Raw genomic sequence first — 18535 nt, forward strand, 5'->3', positions numbered from 1 at the left:
AGCACCTGCTTGCCCATACCAAAAGTGGGCCTTCAGCTTGTTGCGAAATGCCGGTGTGGAGCCAGCAACGCCGATCTGGTGCTGCTGTTTCTTCGGCTGCTGCTGCCGCTATGCGTTCTGCTACCGGTGCTATGCCCCCTGCTGCTCCTGAGATGGCCACTGCATTTGCTTTAGCTTCCTTTCCGCCACAGTACTGCCTGCTGCTGCTGGTGCTGCCGATGCTTGCGCTACCACAGCGGGTGCATTCACATTTCTTCAAAACAAACAACACCGCAACTAAGCATTCCGCTTCTGCATATCTACAAGGATTTTCACATAGCTGGTGCTTCTTCGCCTGTGGCCTTTCTTGGTGCTTGTGCTGCAGATGAAGCAGCCCTTGAAAACGCTGCTGAAACCACCTTGAATTCGGGCTCAAACTGCTGCGTGGGGCGAAGACGCATGCCATGGCGGTCTCGCTGGTTCCACAGGAAATACACGGCCTCTGTTGCAGCAGATGCTGCATTCCCAGACTTCGCTGCTGTTCCTGAAGCTTCTCTTGGTGGTGCCGTTGCTGTTGTTGCTATTGCTGGCATTGCTGCAGCTGTCTATTTGTGTATGTGTGTGTGTGTGTGTGCGTATATATACGCGAATACGTACGTGGGACATCCATATCTGTGCATGCAAATAACCTCCTACGGCGTTTAACTTTGGCGTCTGACGACGGCTGAATCTCGCAGTTCTTTGGCTGTCCGCTAGCCGTGAAAATGGAAAACCCAGTAGATACAGCACGTATGCATTCAAGCATGCATACATGTATTCAAAGGCGTGGATGCATGCAAACGCGCAGGAACAATTTACACGAAGAAGCGGAGAGTGGCCAAACTCGTTTGAGCCCCACGCTGTGTCCTGCGGTGTCTAACGGTGTTCGCCTCTGGGGCTGCATGCATGCGAGCCCCGCTAAAGTCCGTCAAAAGAAGGCGTAAGCGCCGAAATCTAAAGTGCCTATGCCTAGTCCTAGTGGCGCTTCTGAACCCTCAACCACGAAATCACAATAGGGTCATCCCGAAGCTCTAACTTACGATTTTCAGTAAGCTGCCTCTGAGCAGCCCACTGAAAATCGTAAGTTCCGGGTCTGGAGACCCTTAGGGGACAGCGACGACCTTTACTAGAAAAGACAAGCCGCAGATAGGGACTAAGCAAAAGGCAGTGAGAGGCCATCAGGGTCCTCCTACATTACTTCGTTCTGTCCATATTGACACAGACGGAGACGGGGCAGCAAGCGGGTCACCGGGCGCTGAAGCAGCGAGGCCCTCCGGCTCCAGCTGCGGGCTTCCTGGCACTGGTGGGTATGGGGTCCCCTCCAGTTCTGCGGTGCTATCGCGCTGTTGAAGCCCCCCTTGGGGGGCCCTTTTGGCACCCTGTTCAGGGCCCCCGTGGGGGTGTGTTGAGGGAGCTGGGGGGCCAGTGGGCCTGTCAGGGCCGGCGCCATCGTGAGAGGGCCCTGGGGGATCTATGGAATTGGCTGGGAGTGGCACTGCCTGCGACGAGCTACGTTTTAAGTCTGCAGCTGTTAGGATGTGGGGCGAAGGCTCCCAGCTATTTGTGCGGGCGGGATCGGGAAGACCGGAAGTGCTGCTTTCAAGCAGAGAGGACTGGGGGTCTGCGCCTCCGTCGCCGGTAACAACTACGGTGTAGTCGCGCCCCAAAGACAGCACAGATACCTTCTCGTGCAGCATGGAGTATATTAAACGGGGCTGCATGCAGGCCAAACAAACGCACGCAAGGATGACAGCATGCACACTGGGGCGCCCCACATTGTTAAAGGCATCCGGGACAAAGACAAACACAAATGTGGGGACCCTCAAGGCCTGCCCAAACCGACTATACAAACAATAGGGGCTCCTATCGGCTGCTACAGCCCCTAAAGGACCTCAACGAAACAGTCGAGCAGCCGTGAGTTACTAGAACCACAAGCAAGATAGCGAAAGAGAGAACTGCGGAGACAGCTGAAGAGACTGGGCACTGTGTGATCATACACGCCAACAGAGGCAGCCGGACATCCGAAGATAAAAAGGAAGAGACATCACACGGCAAGATACATGAGGCACGCACGCAGAAAGAAAACCCTACAGCGCGACGAAAGAGGCGAAGTAGGCACTGAAGGGACACTCAGCAGACACTGGAGAGCCATTACAGGAACACAGAGAACTAAAGAGAAAGAAAAAACAGCCTCCAGCCACTGCAAAGACACTCAAATGACGCTCTACGAGCCATCGTGGCTCCCTACCCTGCAGCAAGCGCTCTTAAGCCCAGAACGAAGGGCAACCCCCGGCTGTGTCTCCCCTCCCACGATGCATTCGGTAGCAGCAGTGAAAATCAGTTTGTGTTCCGCCGAGTGTCCCCACAAATAAAGCTGGTGGTTTGCTGCTCGCCCAAATAAATACACACGCCCCACACCCTCAACAATGAACCTCAAAGCATACGAAAGCGCACACCATGTAACCACGAGCTCCAATACGTTTATGCATTCTTATCCCCCATGTCCAACGGCCAAAACCAGATACACCCCAAACCCCACAAACCGGCTACGATCCCCCTGATGCGTCTAGAGGGCCCCTGCAAAAAGCCAAAGGGACCCCAACAGGGCAGGTTTAGATGGGGCCCTGTATGGCTACAAAGGACTCCATCTCACAGGAATGAGCTTAGAAGAATCCACTGGGGGCTCCAGCGGAAGGGGTTCCGGGGAGACCCTTGCTCCTGTAGGGCACGCAGGGCCGTCTAGCTATTGCTGTTTGTCTCTGTTGCTACTTACGGGTGATGCATCCTGAGTGTCTATGTCCACAAGAGACCCTCGCGACCCGCGACTTCATCTCCCCCACCTTGACAAGCTGCCGCAGCAAGCAACACACCAACCGACGCTAATGCAACCCACGTATCCCCGTTGTAGTGGCAGCAGCAGCAGCCGCAGCCGTAGCAGCAAGGGCAGCAGCAGCAGCAAGGGCGGCAGACGCTGCCGCCGTTGTAGCAGCAGGTATCTCTGTTTGTGTGCATATGTCTCTCGCAAAGTGTTTCCCTGCATGCATGCGTCTATATATATATATATATATATCCCTGCTGGAGCATGCGTGCCTTTGCTAGTGGTCGTCGTGGTGTGTCCTGCCTCCTGTATGTTGTCTCCTCTCCCCTGGGCTGCTGCTTACCTTGGGTGCAACGCAGCGCGCCTGGTGGCTGGGGAGCCCGCACTGCCCCGCGATGTTGTCTCCAAAGGCCCATAGACGGAGATCTTGTGCAAGCAGCAGCACATGCCGGGCCCCTGCAGCAATGGCTACAATGGGGGGAAGCGGCTGCCCGCTGGAGTCCTTAAGCGTCAAGACACTGAAGGACGAAGCGCCCACATCAAAGGCATTTCCCGCTGCCAGCCAGCAACACAAACGAACACATACATTATAATTATAACCCCAACTCAGAGCAAAATACACACCAGTGCAACGCTCTAAGTCTTCCTGCCAGCCAGGTGTACGTACACCCCAAAACTGTAGGGACTAGTAAAGCATACCCATCTCTCCGTATGTGCCATCTCCCCAAGCCAACACTTGCCCTTTCTCTGAGAGGGACGCACACACAGAGGAGGAGACAAACGCATGATGCAGCAAAAGGGGACAGGAGACAGCACCAAAGGGCCACACAGCCCCACCAAGCAGCGCATGCTAGCGGCAGCACAAGTTGCCTACACACCACAGACCGGCCCTGGCCTGTCCTTGTGTCGCTGATGTCTGTCTCTTTGTTTGCCCCTGCCCTTTTTGTCAACCGCTCTGTTCATATAAGTGGCTATCTCCAGAACAAGGGCCAAACGAAAAGCACCGCGAAGGGAAGACAGACGAAGATTAAGAGATATCAGGGAAAACAAGGAGACACCATGCGAAAACAAAAGGAGACAACATACAATACGAAGAGACAGCAGCTACAATAAGGAGACAGCAGCTACAACACGGTGGCAGAGGCTACCGCAAGGAGACCGCAGGCGAAGACTCGGAGACAGAAGGTCAGGGCTTGAAGGCAGGAAATGAAGATTCGGAGACAGCAGGTAAGATAAGGAGACAGCAGGTAAAGCAAGGAGATATCAGCTAGCTCAAGGAAGCAGCAGCTAAAGCAGAAGGCGAGGTATTTGTACCGGTAAGCGCGAGGACAAAGGCAGACCCAATGGCCAGCTGGAGGACCCTATGGCTGAGGGCGAAGTGGAAGAGGAGACGAGGAAAGAGAGAAAAGCGTGCATGCAGCAGACGGCCCCAGCCCAGGAGCTGCCCCCCAACCATAAGAGCAAGAGACAAACCACCCTTGGCCGCCACGCGGCGGCAGACAGGAGAGGAGACACCTTTTGCATGCGACGCCTCTAGCGCCTGCAGCAAAAGAAGCTCCTTGGGGCTGTATGCGCAGCAGCCGCTGCCATCGCCTACGCAGTCCGCTGCTCCCCATGAATACACCGAGCCCTGAGGAGACAGGAGGAGACAACAACGGCCCCATTGGCCCTCCCCTGAAGAGGAGACACTAAACAAGGAGGCACCTAAACCACTGAAGAGCCACAAAACAAGCATGGGCGCTGCACGAACGGCACGCACCCCGGCCAAGGGCAGCAGGGAAAGATAGAGAAAGAAGGGAGCCACGGAGACAGAGAAGGAGACACTTAGATGGATAGGCGCGGACTTAGATGAGGAGACAGACAAAAAGGGAGACAGAGACACACAGAAGCAGAAGCAACACAGCAGCAACGCAAGGAAGAGACAGCAGCCGCACTAACGACATGAGGACATCAAGGCTAAGAGGAGACAAAGAGGGGGGAAATGAATAAACGGAGACAAATACAGGAAGAGACAGCCGCCTGCACCCATTTTTGCTTCCAGTCTCGTGCTGTCTCTGTCTCCTGTACTTAGTGGCATTCACTGGGGAGAGAACGGCCGACACAGACAGAGACAGATAAAAACAGAAGAGAGCAACAGACAAAGAAACTCGGAGGTACGGAGACATACAAAGGAGAACAAAGACAGAGAGAGACAATAAAAAACAGGAGGAAGAGAAAGAGAGGGAGAGGGAGAGAGAGAGAGAGAGAGAGAGAGAGAGAGAGAGAGAGAGAGAGAGAGAGAGAGAGAGAGAGAGCGAGAGAGAGAGAGAGAGAGAGAGAGAGAGAGAGAGAGAGAGAGAGAGAGAGAGAGAGAGAGAGAGTAAGCGAGAGATACAGAGAGAGAGACAGAGAGAGAGACAGAGAGAGAGAGAAACAGAGAGACAGACAGACGCATACATGCAAGACAGAGGGAGACTGAGACACACGAAGACTGGCAGAGACAAACAGAACGGAGACAGACACAGAAACAGTCGCAGAGGCGGAGACACAAGCAGAGACAGGAGAAGAGAGGGAGACAGAGAGAAGGAAGGGAGAAGGGACAGACACGAACGGAGACAGAGACAGCACGGCAGCTGATTCTAATACAGAGGCAAAGGCAGAGACAGAAGCAAGAAGAAACAAAAACAAAGACAAGACAGAGGGCCTTCACCTGTTCAGTTAATGCAAGCGAGTGATAGTCCCCCACTGCAATCTGTACAACATTGTCTCTAAATCCCTCAACACGCTCCGGCTGCTTCGCTAGCAGGCGCACCGGCCCTAGGCCGAGCTGTCCGTACACCCCATTACCGTAAGCAAACACCTTCCCTCTATCTGAGAGAAATAATGCATGCACTTCCCCAGCCCCAACCTCAACAATACGAACATCAGCAAGAGAACGCAGCACGACAGGCTGGCAAAGAGAGCCGCCTTCATCGTTGGGGGCCCTCCGGGGCCCCGAGGGACCCCCAGGGGGGCCCCCAATGGGGGCCCCCGGGGGGCCCCCAACAGCCTCGCCTCCTCCCTCCCCCTTCAGAAGACGCCGACCCCAAAGGTATATAACTGTTCGAGTGTCTCTAAACGTTGGCTCCACCACTGCGGAAACGCAACACCAAACCCTAAACCCTAAACCCTAAACCCTGAGCCCTGAACCCTAAATCCTAAACCCTAAACCCTAAACCCCACAGCCTGCTTCTAATCAATAAAGGGAGCAGCGAGGAGACTTACGCGCATCGGTGGAGACTACTGGGACGCAGTCCTCGCTGAGAGGCTGCAGAGATGAAGACAAACAAAAGACAAAGAAAATACATACAATATAGCAGACACAACAAACAACAGAAAAAACAAAGACAAAAGAATTATAACAAAGACAAACAAATAATAACCAGGGCAAAGACAAATGCATCGTAGCAAAGACAAACAAACCAAGGAAGGCAAACACAAACAAAGAATGACGAAGACAGGCAAATAATCAGGAAGAGACAGGGAACTGCCTCGCGAGAAACCCTTCTGCTGCTCCCGCTGCCGCTGCTGCTGCTGCTGCTGCCGCTGCTGCTGCTGCTTACCCCTACGTCTTCTGTGGAGCGGCCGGCGCAGGGAATGAGCCGCCTCATTAGCCGGACGACACAAGGGCCCCTAGGAACTTGAAGAGGGCCCCCCAATACCCAGAGGGGCCCCCTAAGATTCCGAGGGGCCCCCTAAGACTCCGAGGGGCCCCCTAAGACCCCAAGGGGCCCCCTAAGACTCAAAGGGGCCCCCAAAGACTGAAAGGGGCCCCCAAGGCCTTATACCTTTATAGAGAGATATAAAACAGCAAGAATGTCGTAATAGCTGACGCCGCACGATAAGATATAGAAGGCATATAGAAGATAGAGAAACCTCAGGGGCCCCTTGTTGTGCTGCTCCGCCTTTGAATGACTTCGTCTGCCCCTGTAAAAGAAACGAATCCTGTCGTTAACTGTCGCTGCAGCAGCAGCAGCTGCTGCTGTTGTTGTTGCAGGTTCTATTCGGTTACCTGCAGGTGATGATGCGGCTGCTGCTGCTCCTGCTGCTGTTGTTGCTCCTCTGCTGCCGTTGGGGGATATGGAGGCGAAAAGATTAAGCAAAAAATATTGCTTAAAGAGAGAGATTGTTTAAGAGTAGACAACGCCACCTGGGCTGTCTAGACAGCCTGTCTCCGTTGTGTCTCTTGCAGGAGACACTGTCTCCTCTATTACTCCTTTGCGTCTCCTCGCGTTTCGCCCTCTCTGAGTGATCCGCATCAAGGTACCAGCAGCAGCAGTTGCTGCTGCTGCTGTTGCCTTTGCTGCTGCTGCTGCGGCTGGGGCTGCTAGCGATGCGGATGGGGTAGCAGCCGGCGCCGCTGCTAAACTGCTGCTGCTGCTGGTGTTCGCACAGCAGGACAGGCCTCGTCTCCCCTGCTGGAGCAGCAAGGAGGCCTTGCTGCAGCAGCTGAGGCTTGTGTTAGCAGCAGGTGCCGCTACAGCTCCCGTGAGCAGCAGCAGCAGCACAGAGAAAGGAGCCCCTTTATGCATGCACACCTCCAGCGTGACTGCTAAACCAAGTAGTAAAGAAGAAGGAGAAGCAGAAAATACTGCTGCAGGAAGCAGAGACCAGAGGGTTTGAAGAGAGAAGCAACAAGAAGTATTAGGGGCCCCCTTGGTGCTGGGGCCCTCGCCGTGTGCATGCACGAGGAAACAGCAGGAGACATAGAGCAGTAGAGACGTAACGCTATTTGTTTTTATCCCTATAATACCTCTAGCCACTACAAATATCTTTGTGTTTAAATAAACATTTGCCTGTGCCTCCCCTAAGCAACTCTGGTCAACCAATCGCTGCAGCAGCAGCAGCAGTAGCAGCAGCAGCAGCAGCAGCAACAGCAGCGCCTCTGTCGGTACGCAGCTCGAGGCCCCTGTGGCGGCTGTCTCCATCCTTGTGGTTTTCTGCTTGTTTTCGTTGAGGCATTATATATTTCTAGTTAGTTTTTAAGCTCAGCAATATAACAGGTTATCAGAAGGATACTTCAGGTGTATGTACACCTCAGCCTACGGTGCCTTCTGCGCTACAGCTGCGGGGCCCCTCGCGTTGGGTTTTCCGCCTTCTCCGTGCATGCATGCAGCAGCAGCAGCAGCAGCAGATAGCCTTTAAGGTTTAAGGAGGTCTTGTGCTTGCCTGTGTTCTCTGGGAGTTCTCTGGGCCGTCTGCAGCAGCAGCAACAGCAGCAGCAACAGCAGCAGCAACAGCAGCAGGAGAGCGGCAACCATACATTCTCATCAGCGGACGCTACGTTTAAGGCAAGATGGCGGGGGAGATGGAGACTGACGGAAGCACAGCAGCAGGAGCAGCAACAGGAGCAGCAGCAGCTGCATACGTGTCTCCTTGTGCTGTCCCTTTACTTGAGGGCAAGGCCTTCAGGAGGGCCCTGCGATTAATAAAGGGTGTTGCTGCAACAGAGCGTCTGAGCCGCGCTCGTTCAAAGGGGGAGAATAAAGAGGGAGAAAAGGATAAAAGCAGAGACCAAAAGGCTGAGCAAGAACGAAAAGGGAGAAGGCCTTTAAAGCTGCTACAGCGGGGTGTACACGAAGTAACGAAGGCTATACGTAAGGGAGGGAGGGGTATGGTGTTTATTGCTTCTGATGTATACCCTATTGAAATAACTGCGCATCTGCCTGTCTTATGCGAAGAAAAGAATATACTTTATGCTTATCTTTGCCCTAAAAAAACATTAGGCTATGCATTCGGCTCGAAGAGACCAGCTAGCGTTATTATGTTAGCTCCCCCCCCATCCGGAGCTGTACATACACCCCAAGACACTCAAGAAGAAACAACAGAAGACCTAGAAGAGATGTACAACAAACTCGAAAAAATCATCCGCAAAAACCACCCCTATATGTAAAGGGCTGCAAACCCTAAACCCTAATCAACAACACCCCCTTAAACCCTAAACCCTAAAACTATAAATCCAACTAAACCCTAAACCCTAAGCGACGCAAATCAAACGAACTAAATATATTTTATGGGGTTGCTCCGCCTAAAGTGGGGAAAAATTTAGCTGTCTCCTGGAAGGAGACAGAAGGAGACACCCTAGAAACTGCACAACAGTTACTGCGGTGTATGTACACCTCAGCACGGGGCCTGGAGGCATAAGGAGGGCCCTCCGTCTCCAGCAGAGGGAGACGCACCACAACAAACTTAATTGTCTTTTATATGAATGAATAACTTGCAAGGGAGACGTAGAAATCAGCGACTGGGAGACAGAAGGATTAAGAGACAAACAGATAAGCAGAGATAGAGTAGATAGGCAGAGACAGACGAAATAACAGACAGACACACACAAGGAGAGATAGAGAAGGAGACAGGGGGAGGCAGAAGAGGTAAGAGATACAAATTAGAAAGAAATAGAGGAGACAGGGAGAGACAGCAGACAGGCAGATAAGCAGAGTTAGAGAAGGAGACAGGGAATAGGAGACAGACAGAAAAACAGAGATAAAGAATGTGTGCACGCAGGAGACAGAAGAAACAACAGAGACACCAAAAGATCCAACGAAAGGGGGTGCAGACAGAGTGGAGACACATAAATAAACAGCATAAACAAATAAGCAGCGCTAAGGAGGAAAGACAGACAACAGCAAAAAAAAAAATAAACGGAGACACTGCCTATAGACACACAGAAACATGTGGGGCCCTTCAGCTGCATGCAAGTAGCAGCTTTAAGGGCCAACGAAAGGAGCAGAGATGAGTGCATGCATGCAAAAAGAAAGGAAGCAGCTGCAGATACTGTGGGGAGGAGGCAAAGCGATCCCAGCTCCCGATCCCAGACATTCCTGCTGCTGTTGCTGCCAAAGCTACTCCCGTTACTACTGCTAAAACTGCCATTGCTGTAGCTGCTGCTGCAGCTGGCGTTGCTGCAGCTGGTGCTGCTGCAACTGGTGCTACTGCAGCTGGTGCTGCTGCAGTTGGTTCTACTGCTGCTGTTGCTGCTGCAGCTGTTGCGTCTGCTGCTGGTTACGCGCGCATGCCTCGTGTGTCTCCTTTTGCGCCAGGCTGCACGGTGTTCAAGAGGAGACGGTAGGCCTCAGAGCTGCTGAGGTCCTTCCCCCCCGCTGTAGCCTGCTGCTGCTGCTGCTGCTGCATCATCTTTGACGTTACAGATGAGCCATAGGCGTACACCAGGGCCCCCAATACAGCCTAAGTGTAGAAAAAGGAGACAAAAGACGCAAAAAGGATACAGGCAAGGCAGCATAAAAAGGAGACATGCTGCAGAATCAGAGACAAAGGAGTGCATGCACATGAAGCTGCATATAGAAAAGGAGACAGAGATAAAGCAGCGAGAGACAACGAGAGACAGCCTCATAAGAGAGAGGAGACACAGGGAAATGCAGAAGAAATACACAAAAAAGTAGAAAAGGAGACAAATGAATTAGTCATCACGGAGACAAGGAGACACACAGGGCGACACCAGACGAAGAGAGACAAGAAACAATTCGAAGGTCTAGGGTTTAGGGTTTAGGGTTTAGGTCGCAGGCACCACGCAAAGGGAATGTAAACAACCACAGCTACAAGCAATGCTATAAACAAACAAACAAACAAACAAACAAACACAGAAGCAGCTGCTGGCGGAGAAGACAAGTGGAGACAGAATAAAGAGCAAGCAACAAACATCAGTAAAGCGAGGCGTAGAAAGAATTAAAAAGAAAAGAGAGACACCGAAAAAGGAGACACAAAACAACACTCACGACTGATGCAGCCAACGCCTTCGTGGGGCTGAGACATTGCGCAGTCTGTCGATGACAGAAAAATAAATGTGATAATATAATCACCAAAGCCATCCGTACAGCCTGCAGCAGACACAGACAAAGACACACAAACCTCCAGCAGCAGCAGCAGCAGCAGTAGCAGCTATCGAACGGCAGCAACAGCAGCCAGTGGTGCAACGGTAGCACCACCAGGAACCAAAAGAACAGCTGCAGCAGCAGCAGGCATAAGAGCAGAAACAGCAGCAGCAAAAGAAAAGTTAAGTGGCGAAGAGCAGCAACGGCAGGTTGTTGCTTGATTTCAGGTGTCCATACACCGCGTATAAGGAGTTTCTCACCTTAAGCACGCCTGCGGAGACAGAGCCTAAATGCTTTAAGATAACCCACAACACCCCCGAGCGAATGAGAGAACAAACAAAGAGGCCCATATAACAAGCCCCGAAGATCTGTTCAGGAGACATCAAAAGGAGACAAAAGAGACAGAGAAACGCTTTCAGGAACTGTCTCCTTAGGACACGCACGAGGAGACATGCAAAAGGAGACATGCGGACACTCCGCTGCAGACACCGGGAGACAGCCACCTCAGGCAGCCCAAAACGCAGTAAATACCCCGCAGATGAACAACTGTCTCCTCAACAGGAGACAAGCAACACTACACAGACTCTAAAAGCAAGAAGAAGCTGCTTCCTCTGCTCTGCAGCAGCAGGACATCAGGCGCCAAGCGGCCGTAAGGAGACACCAGCGAAGAGACAGTCGGCAGCACAGGTGAGAGACAAGGAGATAGGGAGAGAAGCTATGGCTCAGGGTTTAGGGTTTAGGGTTTAGTTCAGTCTACACACAAGCGGAGACCCTCCTTGTCTCCTCCTGGGATCGTTAATGAGGCGATCCCAGCGAGGGATCGTCCAGACGACAGTCCATAGAAGGAGACAGGCGGTGTTGATAGCCCTGGAGACAGAGACAAAGACAGAGAGGAGACAGCTGCAGAGACACTCTAGCAGCTGTCTCCTAAGACGGCAAACCAAGGGCATCTGCATGTAATGGAGACAGCAGCAAAAGCAGCAGACCCAGTTCTAGCCGTTGAGGGGAGGTGTACAGAGGAGGTGTACAGACACCTGAGGTACCCACCCGCACATAAAGACAAGCTCAGGGCCCTCAATGCCATCCTTTGTGTCTTTCATGTACTTCTCGCTCAAGACAAAGGCCAGGCCGTGCTGCAGAGACAGAAAAAGGAGACAGGAGACAATGCGTGCGCTTGCAACGGACAGGAGACAGCCGCCATCGGGGGGGCCTCGCACAGGCTGAGGAGACAGCCGAGGAGACTCGTAACAAAGACAAACAAGAGGAGACACAAGACAGACGGCACGGGACCCTATGGGCCCTCCCAGAGCGAAGAATAAGAGAGAGAGGAAGAGCAAACAAGGAGGAGACAGGAGACAGACAGCCCTAGGAGACAGGAGACACTCTGAATAGACAGGAGACGCTCTGAGGAGACAGCAGACAGCCTGTGGACGCAGGAGACAATCTATGAGAAAGGAGACAGTTCCATTAGAGAAGAGACAGACTGAGGAGAGAAGGAGACAGTCTCAGGAGGCAGCAGGTAGCCAGAGGAGGGAGGAGGCAACACCCAAGGGAGACAGCCAACAGCCTTAGGAGACAGGAGACAGTCTGAGAGGGAGGAGACAATAGGCTGAGGAGACAGTAGAAAGAAAGACCTGGCTTACAAGGATCTGGGCGACAGTAACAAGGGCCACCCCGAACAGCTCCTGAGCCACGTGGGGCCCCACAGCATCTGCTGTCCCCTCGAGCTCAGCAACACGGAGACAGAAGCCTGCAACAACTCCTAAGAGGCCCAGCCACTGAAGAGGAGACAGCCGACGCCCCAGAAGAAGAAGAGACAGTAGGGCCACCCACACGAGAGACAAACTCGCGGCCATCAAATATAATACACCCCCCGCGTACACCAGACCCGCTGAACAGAGATACACACAAAGAGGAGACACCTATTAAGGCAAACATCTAAGACGGAGAAAGGAGACACCCGTAAGGCAGACAGTGGTACAGACAGAAAGAGGAGACACCCCCCTAAGGCAAACGTCAGAGACAGAGCAAGGAGACACCCTCAGGCAGACAATACAGACAAACCACTAAACCCTCAACTAAACCCTCAGCTAAGCCCTTTAGGGTTTAGGGTTTGGGATGAACGCGTATATATATATGCATATATATATATATGTATACGCATGTGTATATTTATATAGGAGCAATAGACCTATTGAACAAGCAAGGAAGAGACAGCAGAGGGGACAGAAGAATGAAATACCCTTTTCTAGAATCTGGTGAGCCAAGTCTGCAAGACAAAGAAAAGAGGCCCTTCGCCAGTGGCGAAGAGACAGTCTCCTTTTGTCTTTGCATGTGAAGCAACCCACGAGGAGCATTGCCCCAAAGACAGGCAGCACGAAGAGACACGCTGTCGGCTGTACGTACACCCCAAGCGCAAGACACAAAAGGAGACAATAAATATCTTATCTATGAGAAAAGGAGACAAAGCCACACAAAGAAAAGAAAGGAGACACTAGCGATGTACCAGCCACAGGGAAGAGAGACAGTAATCAAACGAAAAACAGCAAAAGGAGACACAAACAAACAAATGCATAAACAGCACAAATAAAGACACACAAAGAAACACATAAGCAGAAAAGAGCCCCGAAGAAGCACCGAGAAAAAGAGACAAAGAGACAACCCACACATACATTTATGCGATCATGCATGAAAATCCATGCACATGCATGCATGCAAGTGCATGCAAGTGCATGAAAATGCATGCACGTAAATGCATGCAAGTGCATGCATGCAAGTGCATGCAAATGCATGCACGTAAATGCATGCATGTGAATGCATGCATGCAAATGCATGCATTCAAGTGCATGCATTCAAATGCGTACAAATGCATGAGGAAGCATGCAAGTGTAAATGCATGCAAATGCATGCAAATGCATGCAGCATGAATAGGCTTACATCTGCAGCGCCATGGTAGCGCGAGAGGTCTGCTAGAAGAGGCTGCGCTGTACCGACAGCAACAACGAGGAAGGAGTTAAGAAACAAAGAGGAGACAGATCTCATCCTGTTGAGGAGACAAAAAGAGACAGAGAAATATAATAATAAAGCAGACAAAAGATATAAAGGCTAAGCTAAGGAGACAGACGAGGAGACAGAAGGAGACAGGCGAGGAGACAAAAGGAGACGGACATGGAGACAAAAGGAGACACACAAGCAGACAGAAGGAGACACACAAGGAGAATAAAGAAAATAAAAGAAACAAGAGAAGACAACCACAGACAGGGGCAGACAAAAGGAGACACACTGGGAGGCAAAAGGAGACAGAGCAGGAGACAGAAGGAGACACACAAGGAGACAAAACCAGCCAAACAAAAGGAGGAGACAGACGCAAAGAAAAGAAATACAGAAAGGAGACGGACATAAAGGAGACGGACAGATGAGGACAAAGACAAGGAGACAAACAGAAAGTGTGGCAAAGGATAGTAGCAGACAAATGAAAAAGGAGACAAGATAAAAGATAGAAGGAAGATAAGTGTCTCCTTCTGTCTCCTGTGTCTTCACTGTCCGTCTCTGTTTGCCTCTTACTCTTACCTAGTGCTGCTGCTGCTGTAAGAATCTGTAGCCTGTTACGTTGTTGCTGCAGCTGGTGAAGCTGCTGCTGTTGCTGCTGCTGCTACTGCTCTTGCTTCTGTTGCTGCTGTTGCTGCTGTTGCAGCTCTTGCTTCTGTTGCTGCTGTTGCTGCTGTTGTTTGTTGCGGTAGCAACAGCAGCAGCAGCAGCTGCTGCTGCTCCGGTTGCTGCCGTCGCAGCTGCTGCAGTCTCTGTCCCTTGTTTATGTGGAGGAGACACTTGCAGCCTCTTGAGGTGTACAGGCAGGTGTGCGCAGCAGAAAGGAGACAGCAGATGATATGTGTCTCCTGGGCAAAGGATGTGTCCCCTTGTAGGGGGACAGGAGGAGACAGACAAAGACACGCAGCAGCAATACACCCCACAAAGTGTTGCTCTTATGCTGCTAAAGGAGACACCTGCTGCTGTCTCCTTCGTCTTCTCGCTGCTGCTGCTCTGCTCTGGGGCTGCGGCTGCTCAGTTGCCTCCTGGCTCCCACGCCAAACCTCAAAAACCCTAAACCCTAAACCCTAATCAAAAGTATTATTGAGTTGTATTAAGCTAAAGAAGGCTTCAAACTTGAGCAGCAGCTACTGGACCGCAGCGTGTGTGGGGCCCCCGGGGGCCCCTGCGAGCCCGCTTTGTGTGGTATTGGCAGCAGAGGTGTCTCCTGCTGCTGTCTCCTTTCAGGTGTATAGGCAGCTCCTCTCTCTTCGCACATTGCTGCTGCAGCAATGCCAAGGGGGGGACACAGAGGAGGCATTTATCCTGTCTCTGGCCTCCCTTGGGGCCCCGGCCAGCGCTACCTCAAGCGCGGGCTGTACATACGCCAGAGAAGAGACATCTTTGTCCCCAGGTAAAGACACCCCACACACAAGAGGGGCTCCAACGCACAGTGTAAACTCTAGGGGCCCCCCTCATCAAACATAAGGGCCCAACAAAAGGGGGCCAGAACAGGGGCCCCAGAGAAGGGGCCCCACAGGAGCGACAGCGGAGGAGTGACAGCAGAGGGGTATCTCAGGGGGGCCCCTCCGAGGAGGCCCAAAGGGCCCCTCATGAGGGTTCCAAAGGGCCCCCCAAAGGGCCCCCCAAAGGGCCCCCAAAGGGCCCCCAAAGGGCCCCCAAAGGGCCCCGCAGAGGGCCCACAAGAGGGGCCCCAGAGGGGCACCAAAGGGCCCTCTAGAGGGCTCCCAAAAGGCTCCCCTTTAGGGCCCCTCAGGGGCCCCAAAGGGCCCCGTAGAGGGCCCCCAGAGTTGGGGCCCCTATTGGGGTGTTGTGCTTGGGGGCGTGTATTGTTTTCGAAGGGGTGAAGGGGTTTGCATGCAAAGGGCTTTGTTGTGGTTTGCATGCAGATGGGGCTGGCGGCGTGAGGCTTTTAATCCGTCTCCTCTCCCAGATGGCAGCACTAAAACCTGGGAGGCAGACAGCGATAGGGCCTGGCCCGTGCAAGGTATGCCCGCCATACACCAAAGACTAGCTAGCTAGCTAGCTAGCTGGCTGTCTAGCTAGCTAGCTAGCTGGCTAGCTGGCTGGTTAGCTAGCTGGATGGCTGTTTAGCTAGGTAGCTGGCTGGTTAGCTAGCTAGCTGGCTGGCTGTTTAGCTAGGTAGCTAGCTGGCTGACTATTTAGTTAGTTAGCTAGCTAGCTAAATGGCTGTAGGATTTAGGGTTTAGGGTTTAGGGTTTAGGGTTTGGCTTGTTTGTTTTGAAGTGTTTGTTTTGGTGTAGGGGTGCAGCGCCACCTGCAGATGTACGCCCGCAATGCCGCACGTTACTTGCAGCCGGCGTTGCGGTGTACGTACACCCCAGCAGCGGAGTATATCTTAGAGATGCTGGAGCCTTCTGCTGCTAGAGGCCGCATCTTTAGTGGTATTGGCTGTTCTGGGTTTGAGGGTTTAAGGCCTAAGGAGACAGCAGGGCCTTCAGGTGTCTCCTCAGTGTCTCCGCCCGTCCCCCTTACCCTTCTTAATGCGCTGCAGCAAGTAGAAGCAGAAAAAGGAGACACCCCGGTGTCTCTCCGCCGCCTGCCGTTTCTTGAGCAAGGAAGGTAACGTAACACAAATAGGGTTTAGGGTTTAGGGTTTAGTGTTTTTTCAAGGTTTTGTTTTAAGGTTCAGCGATCTACGGGCTGTTATTAGGGCTTGATGGTTTAGGGTTTTTGGGTGTGTTGTTTAGGGTTTAAGAGTGGGCTTTAGGGTGTTTTGCTCACCTTTAGCTTGGAGCTTTAGAACTAGGGTTTAGGGTCTAGGGCTTAGGGTTTAGGGTTTAGGGTTTAGGGTTTGTGTGCCTTCTCAGGATCCGTCGTTTATGGAGTGTGGCTGTGGAGGCAGATATATGGCGTGGTTGGCCTTGGGGGGCGAGGAGACAGCAGCAGAGTGCGCAGCAGTCTCCGTTAGCTGCTGCTGCAGCCTCTGCGTCTGCTGCTGCTGCTGCTGCTGTGCTTGAGCTGCCCCTCGCCGAGTGTCTCTACGCCCGCAGCAACCACAGACTCAACTCAAGGAGACACCCCTATTGGCTGCATCTGCGTCACCTAAAAGACAAAAGCAAAATACCTTATCTACACAGGTACGCCTCAACAACAGCAGCAGTAGCAGCGGCTGCTGCAGCAGTTGCTGCAGCAGCAGCAGCAGCAGCAGTTCATGTGCTGCTGCACATGCAGCAGCAGCGCCAGTTTGTGTACAGCACCAGCAGCAGACGCTTATGTGCTGCTACTCCGGCAGAGTTGATATGCTGCTGCTCTTGCTGCAAATTATCTGCTGCTTAAACAGCAGCAGCTCATAAGCCACCTGCCGCCGCAGCAAATGCAACAGCAGCAGCAGCAACAAGCTAGCGACGGGCACCAGCAGCAAATCCTTCAATAGAAGAAGCACCGAGCAGCGTAGTGAAGCAGCCGCAGCAGCATAAACAGCAGCAGCAGCTGCTGCTGCTTCCTCTGTGTGTATGTGGGCCTGCAGGAGACGCGTGGCAAGAGAGAAAATGTATGAGGAGACAATCGGCGCACTCAACGCCTGACGGCAGCAGCAGCAGCAGCATTACTGCAGCAGCAGCAGTACTGCGGCAGCAGCAGCAACAGTACTGCAGCAGCAGTACTGCAGCAGCAGCATGCGGCAACCTATGTGCTTGCGGCTGCTGCTGCTGCTGCAGCAAAGCAGCAGCAGCACGCTGCACCCTGTGTGTTGCTGCAGCTGCTGCAACACCGCACGACTGTTTGCAGCTAACTATCTGTTTATTTGGTCTAATCATATTTCTGTCTGATCTCTTACGCATTATTTTATAAAGGTGCGGGGCTGAGGTGTACGTACACCAGGAGGAGACGCTTAGTCCTTTTCATTCTAAGACAATATCTGTAGGGAGACAGCTTTAAACCGTAGCAGCAGGATAACCATATATATATATATATATATATATATATATATATATCACACTAAAAGCAGACAATTGAGGGGAGACATCAGGACCTGAAGAGACACTTCTTTGCCTTGAGAAAATAAAAACCCTCATCAGCTCTTGGCAACTGTCTCTCTTTCGCTCTCTCTCTCTCTCTCTCTCTCTATATATATATATATATATATATATATTCTTATGTATGTAGGCGTGTATTTACTTATATATATATATATATATTTCTTAGTTATTTATTATGCATGCATGTGTATATTACACTCACAACAGGGGGCTTCACGGGGTTTCTAGCGGTTTGTTAGTCCTTCTCGCTCTTTAGCATCTGTCTCCTTTGTTCTGTTGAGAAGAAATCTCTATATTTATTAAGACAACGAAGTGTCTCTAAACCCGCTGAAGTGTCTCCTTAACTATCTGCTCTGCATGTGTTGCTCTTTTTCTCAATCCCGGTGTCTCTAAACACACAATACAATTACATAAAATAATACTCTATAAGGCCCAAGAGCATACGCTGTCTCTGTGAGAAAAGCTAAATACGTCATCTACACAGGTACGCCTCAACAACAGCAGCAGGAGCAGCGGCTGCTGCACCAGTTGCAGCAGCAGCAGCAGTTTATGTGCTGCTGCGCATGCAGCAGCAGCTGCCTGGCTCACTTTACTATTTTCGCTTGCTTTTCCTCTCCTCTATTCTTTTCTGTCTCCTTTTGCCTCCTGTATGTCTCTTTTTGTCCCGTTTCATCTCTCTTATCGACTTTCTACATTATATATCTATATACATCTACATTATCTATCTATCTACATACATATATATATATATATATATATATCAAGAGGGACGTACCCACGTATTTACATACACACGGGCCTAC

General features: G+C 51.8%; 4 protein-coding genes across 4 annotated transcripts; 2 read left to right on the top strand and 2 right to left on the bottom strand.

Moving 5' to 3' along the window:
* Positions 1 to 1196: 1196 nt before the first annotated feature.
* EAH_00037490 (regulator of chromosome condensation domain-containing protein, putative) lies at positions 1197 to 6465 on the bottom strand (the record flags this gene model as incomplete). The annotated part of the gene is made up of 10 exons (XM_013395514.1): positions 1197 to 1733; positions 2267 to 2403; positions 2792 to 2867; positions 3180 to 3391; positions 3536 to 3583; positions 4151 to 4576; positions 5302 to 5454; positions 5663 to 5947; positions 6080 to 6122; positions 6418 to 6465. The coding sequence occupies 10 exons, from the start codon at positions 6463 to 6465 to the stop codon at positions 1197 to 1199; spliced, it is 1965 nt and encodes a 654-aa protein (XP_013250968.1).
* A 1685-nt stretch (positions 6466 to 8150) lies between these two features.
* On the top strand, positions 8151 to 8747 carry EAH_00037500 (60S ribosomal protein L7a, putative; the record flags this gene model as incomplete). The annotated part of the gene is made up of 2 exons (XM_013395515.1): positions 8151 to 8451; positions 8581 to 8747. The coding sequence occupies 2 exons, from the start codon at positions 8151 to 8153 to the stop codon at positions 8745 to 8747; spliced, it is 468 nt and encodes a 155-aa protein (XP_013250969.1).
* A 1109-nt stretch (positions 8748 to 9856) lies between these two features.
* EAH_00037510 (hypothetical protein, conserved) lies at positions 9857 to 13725 on the bottom strand (the record flags this gene model as incomplete). The annotated part of the gene is made up of 6 exons (XM_013395516.1): positions 9857 to 10039; positions 10944 to 11112; positions 11731 to 11903; positions 12327 to 12574; positions 12926 to 13079; positions 13621 to 13725. The coding sequence occupies 6 exons, from the start codon at positions 13723 to 13725 to the stop codon at positions 9857 to 9859; spliced, it is 1032 nt and encodes a 343-aa protein (XP_013250970.1).
* Positions 13726 to 15002: 1277 nt separating this feature from the next.
* EAH_00037520 (hypothetical protein, conserved) lies at positions 15003 to 17279 on the top strand (the record flags this gene model as incomplete). Its single annotated transcript, XM_013395517.1, has 5 exons — positions 15003 to 15124; positions 15621 to 15718; positions 15996 to 16314; positions 16563 to 16832; positions 17222 to 17279. 5 exons carry the CDS (start codon positions 15003 to 15005, stop codon positions 17277 to 17279), a joined length of 867 nt encoding a protein of 288 aa, XP_013250971.1.
* Between the last annotated feature and the right edge of the window lie 1256 nt (positions 17280 to 18535).

Source organism: Eimeria acervulina, genomic scaffold (assembly GCF_000499425.1).
Source record: "Eimeria acervulina Houghton genomic scaffold, Eah_scaff415, whole genome shotgun sequence".
Lineage (NCBI taxonomy): Eukaryota > Apicomplexa > Conoidasida > Eucoccidiorida > Eimeriidae > Eimeria > Eimeria acervulina.